Below are 5,939 nucleotides of genomic sequence, written 5' to 3'. Positions count from 1 at the left end.
AGGGGAGGGTGGGGTCTCTGAGGGGAGAGCAGAGGCCTTCTGAGGGAAAAGCGGTGTCCCTGAGGGGGAATTGGGGTCCCTGAGGGAAGAGCAGAGCCCCTGAGGGGCAAGTGGGGTCCCTGAGGGGAGCCCCTGAGGGAAGGCTGGTGTCCCTGAACGGAGAGGGGGCAACGCTGAGGGGAGAGCGAGGCCTTGAGGCAGGCGATGAGGAGACCTTCCTCTTGGCTCCCCTGCATTTCCATCCCCAGGGCTGGCAGGGGTCAGTTCTCCCCGGCTGCTCCTCCTGGCCTCCGTGGCTCCATCCCAGAGCAAGTGGGGTGGGTAGGATGGATGATACACAGGTGCTCTAGAGTCCAGAGGCTGCCCCAGGGCTTCCAGATGTGTATTGAAATGAAATGAGGTGGTTTAGAACATAGCAGTCATCTATCAGGATTTTATGACGTAAATGTGGATGTGTATACTTTCTTCTTTAGATTGAGGACGAAACTCAAGTCTCTCGAGCAACCCAGGGTGAACAGGATAACTACGAGATGCATGTCAGAGCTGCAAACATTGTGAGTAGCATCTGCTGTTCAAATTAGTGGGCAGCACATCCTTTGGGTATTGTTTGGTTCATTATTGCATCTTGAGCACCCTTTATAACTCCCATGAGGACTGCTGCTAGGAGAGTAACCTGGTATTTGTGGTGGCTGTTGGATAAATTCCTTCCCTGGGGGAAAGCTGGGTGGCCTGGCTTGTCAGCTACAGCTTCTGTCAGAATCTTCATGTAACATGGCAGTTTGTGCTTTATTCAAGGCTTGCATTGAAGGAACAGCTTGGGAGGTGCTGTTTTAGAACTGGAGCAAGGCACTGGGTTGATGTGCTACACGCTGTGTGATTTTTCTCCCTGCTGCAAGGTCCGTGCTGGTGAATCCCTGATGAAGCTCGTGTCTGACCTGAAGCAGTTCTTGATCCTCAATGACTTCCCCTCCGTGAACGAAGCCATCAACCAGCGCAACCAGCAGCTGAGGAGCCTGCAGGAGGAGTGTGACAAGAAGCTGATTGCACTGCGGGATGAGATCTCCATTGACCTGTACGAGCTAGAAGAAGAATATTACTCTTCCAGGTACAAATAGGGCAGTGGACTTCTGCCGTAGGGCTCCAGCCTTTTTTGGGTAGTTAGTCCAGGCGTGTAGTCTAACATAGAGTGCAGGTCTTGAGAACGTTCCCAGCAAAATTTCAGTCGTTTTTAATTAGGTCAGACTCTTCTTCTGCAACTAAAGCAACTGCCTTTTCCTCGTAGATACCCTCCAGGGTATAAATGACATGGTGAAGGAGGTATTCACAGCATCCAAGCCTAGGTGCCTGCTGTAGTTGGCTAGACTTGGCAGATAGTTTGCTTAGGCTTCCTTTGCAAGCATTGTAAAAGGAGATGAATTTCCTTGGGAGCATAGGCTTCAGTCTGAGCCTCTGTCTCCCTCCCTAGAGAGACTGGCTTGCTGAGCTGAGTCCTCTTCTTAGGTGAGATCACTGTGTCTCCGTGTCGAGTTCCTTCACAAGTGACCTGTTTGCAGAGCTTGTGCCTTTCCCCTTTGCCCCCAGCTGCCTGGAGTCCTGGCAGGGTGAACATCTGAAATGAGCAAAAAAGCCTTGCTCAGTTTCCTTGAATTATGACGTATCATCATAGGATTTGCTATGGAATAACGACTTCTTACTGATCTGTTTGTGGGATTTTTAATATTTTTAAAAGACTCTTACTTAGAAAACACTTTAAAAAAATTCAGACACTTTATTTTTTTAATCCTATTTTTTGTCACGCACTCCAGCACTTCTATTTGAGGTAGTAAAGGAAAGTAGGACAAAGCAAAGGAGAACTTGGTTATTTTGGCTGCACTTTCCAAGCTAAGTGAAGTCAGTGTAATAATGCTATGACTTCTAAACAAAACTTTAACTTTCACAATCTTTTTTAAATTTTAATGACCAGGTTTTCTATTCTTGCCTTTCCCTTCTTTCTAAAAATGCTGAATGCCTATAACCCCAGCTAAGTCACCTAAACCCCTGATTGCTCAGTATCTTTGGAATTCAGGCCATGGTTTATGAGTAATATATGTATTTTAAGAGGAAGAAGATATTGATATGACATAGGAACTGGTACGACATAGGGAGAAAACTAGAGGTAAAAGTTTAGAGTTATTTTCCAGGCTTCACTCAGTTTTTTGGGAGGTGGCAAAGGGTCCTGGAAACATCTCAGAAGTGCAGAGCAGCCCTGGCCAGGCCCTGGCAGGTCAGGGCTGGGTCCTCTGCACGGGCAGCAGCCGGCACAGCGGTGAGCTACGGTCGCACCTCCCGTGTGCCAGCCGTGCTCCTCTCACTCTGCCACCAGTCTGCCACCACTGTAGCTTTAACTTCTGGGCTGAGGGGTTCTGGCCACGCTGGCGTGGTCCGTTCCACAGCCCAGATGCCACGTGAAGCAGCCCTTTGGGACAGAGCTGACATCTGAGCACGGCGTCGGCACGGCCCGCGCGGTGCCCTTCGTGCTCACTCCTGTCAGGCCCGTGATGGGAGGAAACTTGGCAGGGCTCTTGTAGCACTTGGTTTTGCTTTTAGCACTTTTATTCCTCTCCTGTGCTCTTTCTTGTCTTTTTCTGCACCAAAGAAATTGTGTGTGTGTGTGTAAATATAGAAACAGCGATTTATTCAAAGGCCTTTTGTAATTAGTGCTAAGATATTTTTCCTGGAGCCTTATTGTCTAACCTGGGGAAAAGGGGTTTCTGTTATGTCACATGTTCGTTGGGTGATGTCACGCTGGAGTGGCTGTAACTGCAGTAGCTGGGTTGCCCACAGATGGGTGTTCTGGGCTGTCCTGGGAGCCCAGCTGGGCTTGTCTCTCTGCCCTCTGGTACTTTCTCGTGGGGCTCGGTCCCATGGAGTTGGTAAAGAGAGGCACAGTCCTGCGAGGCCAGGACACAGCTTCCATCCAGCCACACTGCTCCCCCACGCCCCAGGTGCCCCGAAGGTCACTGGCTGCTCTGGGTTTGGTTGTCCCCCGAGGGAAGGCGAGCTCCCTGCAGCAGCCCAGCTCCTCATGCTGCAGAGCCCAGAGCTGCCCTGTGCTGTGGCACTTGTGGCTGCTGTGCGGGGCTCCCGGAGGCTGGGAGAAGCCTCGGGGGGAGGTGGCTCCTGCTGGTGTTTGTCACTGTGCTGTAGGGCTGTAGGAGTGTGAGCTGCACACAAGAGGTGCCTGGGTTACAGGGTCAGGTTTCATTGTGGGGCTTTTTAGGTGCATGTGGGGGGTTGATGAGGAGACCTGAAAGCTGGTCCTTGAAACTATAGCTGAGGTTGTTCTGAAGGAATCTTTGCTTTCAGTCCCCATGTTCAAGTGGTTTCCTTGAGCTCTTCCTGTGCTCCAGGGGGGTCTAGTGAGGTCCCTTCCATGTGCTCAGCAACTCTGTCAAAGGACAGAGAAGCAGGTTGGGCAGGGCTGTTGTGTGCTGTGCAGTAACTGCTTGTTCACCCTGACTTCTGAGGGGTGTTACATGAGAGGCGAAGCTTAGACCTATGGAACTCTTCTAACTGGGGCAGCAGGAGAAGCAGTTAGGCTTTTGATGCAACTAAAATGTTGTCAGAAAGTCCCCTACCAAGATGTGGATGCTGTGGGCAGGTTCTCCTCAGAAACCAGGGCCTGAGGTGTAAGACTGCCAGAAAAGGAGTGGTAGTTCTGGCTCAGTCCTGAGGGTCCTTGCTAATTGAACCCAGCTTTGCTGTATGTTGGGGACTGTAGGGAAGGGTGATCTTCCAAGGGATTTACAAAGGCCCCAGATACAAAACCTGTATCCACTGCCTTCTCACTCCTCCTGCGTGGTGCTGCTGCTGGAAGAGAGCTCAGAAGTAGGTGCTTGCAACTGGTGCTCTGTGTGCTTATTCCCCAGCGTGCTAACTCCAGGCCACACTTGTCTTCTCTCACCCCGAACCCCAAACTCCCTTTTATGTTCCATTGCTCCCTCTGAGATCACAGGAGCTCTCTTGAGTGTGTGGTTAGATCTCAACATGTTTCACGTTTGTGCAATTTGATGTGTTGCCTATTTCTGCACTTAAAATATTTCCCTAACCATCTATTCAAGGCCATACATTAAAAATGGAAATAAAGCTACAACAACAAAAGCACTTGACCCACTGGGTTTGTTTTACTCTGAACACAAACTGCTTTCTGCTCCAGCACTCACTCTGCCTTGGGTGTCTCTTGTGTGTGCAGCTCCTTCTTCTCTTGGGAATTGTTTTGGTTTTGTTCCAGTTTCTTCCATCATTTTTCTTTTTAGTTTTGGCCCTTCCACATGGTGTTCTCTTCAGAGCACAGGCAAGAATTACCCAGCTGGTTAGCACCATTACTTTACATCCTGCCCTGCTGGTCCATCCAGCTCCATGGGCTGCAGTGGTCAAACCCAGGAAGCTGCTTTTAGAGAAGTGTTAGCTCAGGTTCTGCTGACCATGGTAGGAGCCATCAGTACTTTATCATCAGGCTGGGGAGCTTCAGGAGAAGACCCAGATCTTCTGTGGAGTGCTTTATTGAAAGGGCAAGGATGCAGACAGGTTTCTTCTCTGTCACTACAGGGGCCGACCCTTAAACAATCAGGCTAGATTTAAAATTGAGAGCAGGAATTCTGTTTTTTTCCTCACATAGGTTGTGACCTAATTTCAAGTAATTACGGGTGAAGTCCTTGGCTCACTCAAATCAATAGCAGAACTCCCATCTTTGGGGTGCCAGGACCCCAGCCCAGATCTCTTCAGGGACTTAGGGCATCTGGATTGGAACTGAACCTGTTTCAGTCTGTAGCAGGAGTTCTGGCCCAGAAACTGCCCTGATCCTCACCGGCTCCATGAGGTTCAAGCCCAGCCCTGAGGGGTGCCTCGGGGAAGGCCAGTGGCACACGACTTGTGGTGAATTTGTGATCAGAGACCTTACATCTGTGAACAGGTTTTTTTGGCATTTTCTTAATGCTCTGCTTCTGTCTTGCTTCCCCGACCCTTCCCCTCCCTCCCCTCCTCTCTTACTGCACCCGCTGTCTCCTCCCTGGGGTTGGTTGTTCTGGAAAGCTACAGTCTGTGTGACAGCAACGACCTGCCCCTGTGCGAAGCCTACTGGAGAGAAGACTTTGCCGCGCTGTCCCCCGAAGGCCTCTCCGTGCCCCTGGCGGCTGCCACGGCGGAGCAGAGCGTCGCTACCTCCCGGAGCTCCACCCCCTCGCACCCCCACGTGAACGGGCACGGGGCGGGCCCCGCCGAGCACCCGTGAAGAGGATTCCCCGCTGCCGAGCGCGTTCTCCCGGCGGCCCCGCGCCGCTGGACGTCTTCCACCCGCTGTCCTGTCCTGAGCACGCAGCTCCCGCCGCCGGGAGGGGGCACCGGCGCTGAGTTTGCAGGGTGCAGCCCACTGCACAGCCACGGTGCTCTCTCCACCCCCGGGACACTCCCCTGAGTGTTCCTCTCCCTTAAGAGAACGCGACCAGCAACTACCAAGTTGATTGTTCTGATGCATTAGAGTTAGGTTTGCTTTTATGTGATGGTTATGTGTAGAGTTCATCAGAAATCCAGTTTGTTATGTGAATCCCAGTAAGCGCACGCCAGAGCACTGGGAATTGAATTTATTTGGGATAAACCTGAGCCAAATGTGGGGATAGTGAGTGGGGAGGGGAGCTGAGCCTGCTTCCCGTGGTCACTGATGTTCTGGCTGCTTTCAAGCTCTCTCAGGATGGCATCTGACAACCTTCACTCTACTTAACCAGCCTAAGACTCTCCCAGTAGTCTGTGCTGAGCAGCCTTGGCTGTCAGAGTGCTTCACACACAGCTCGCTGCTCGTTTGGGAGGAGGCTCCTGGGACACCCTTGCCCAAGAACAGTCCTCTCCCTTCAGAAGAGCAGCTGAGGTATCGACAGTGCCGCTTGCTCAAGGCCGCAGAGAAGCAG

At 51.6% G+C, this 5,939-nt stretch overlaps 1 protein-coding gene across 1 annotated transcript; it reads left to right on the top strand.

The window, feature by feature from the left end:
- Positions 1–473: 473 nt before the first annotated feature.
- MED22 (mediator complex subunit 22) lies at positions 474–5,286 on the top strand (the record flags this gene model as incomplete). Its single annotated transcript, XM_008937668.1, has 3 exons — positions 474–554; positions 897–1,105; positions 5,071–5,286. Coding segments are annotated over 3 exons (489 nt in total), but the record flags the coding sequence as incomplete, so codon positions are not given.
- Positions 5,287–5,939: the final 653 nt, after the last annotated feature.

This window comes from Merops nubicus, unplaced genomic scaffold (genome assembly GCF_000691845.1).
Source record: "Merops nubicus isolate BGI_N331 unplaced genomic scaffold, ASM69184v1 scaffold39163, whole genome shotgun sequence".
NCBI lineage: Eukaryota > Metazoa > Chordata > Aves > Coraciiformes > Meropidae > Merops > Merops nubicus.
Note: the sequence above shows the minus strand (reverse complement) of the source record. Positions and strands in the feature narration are given on the sequence as shown.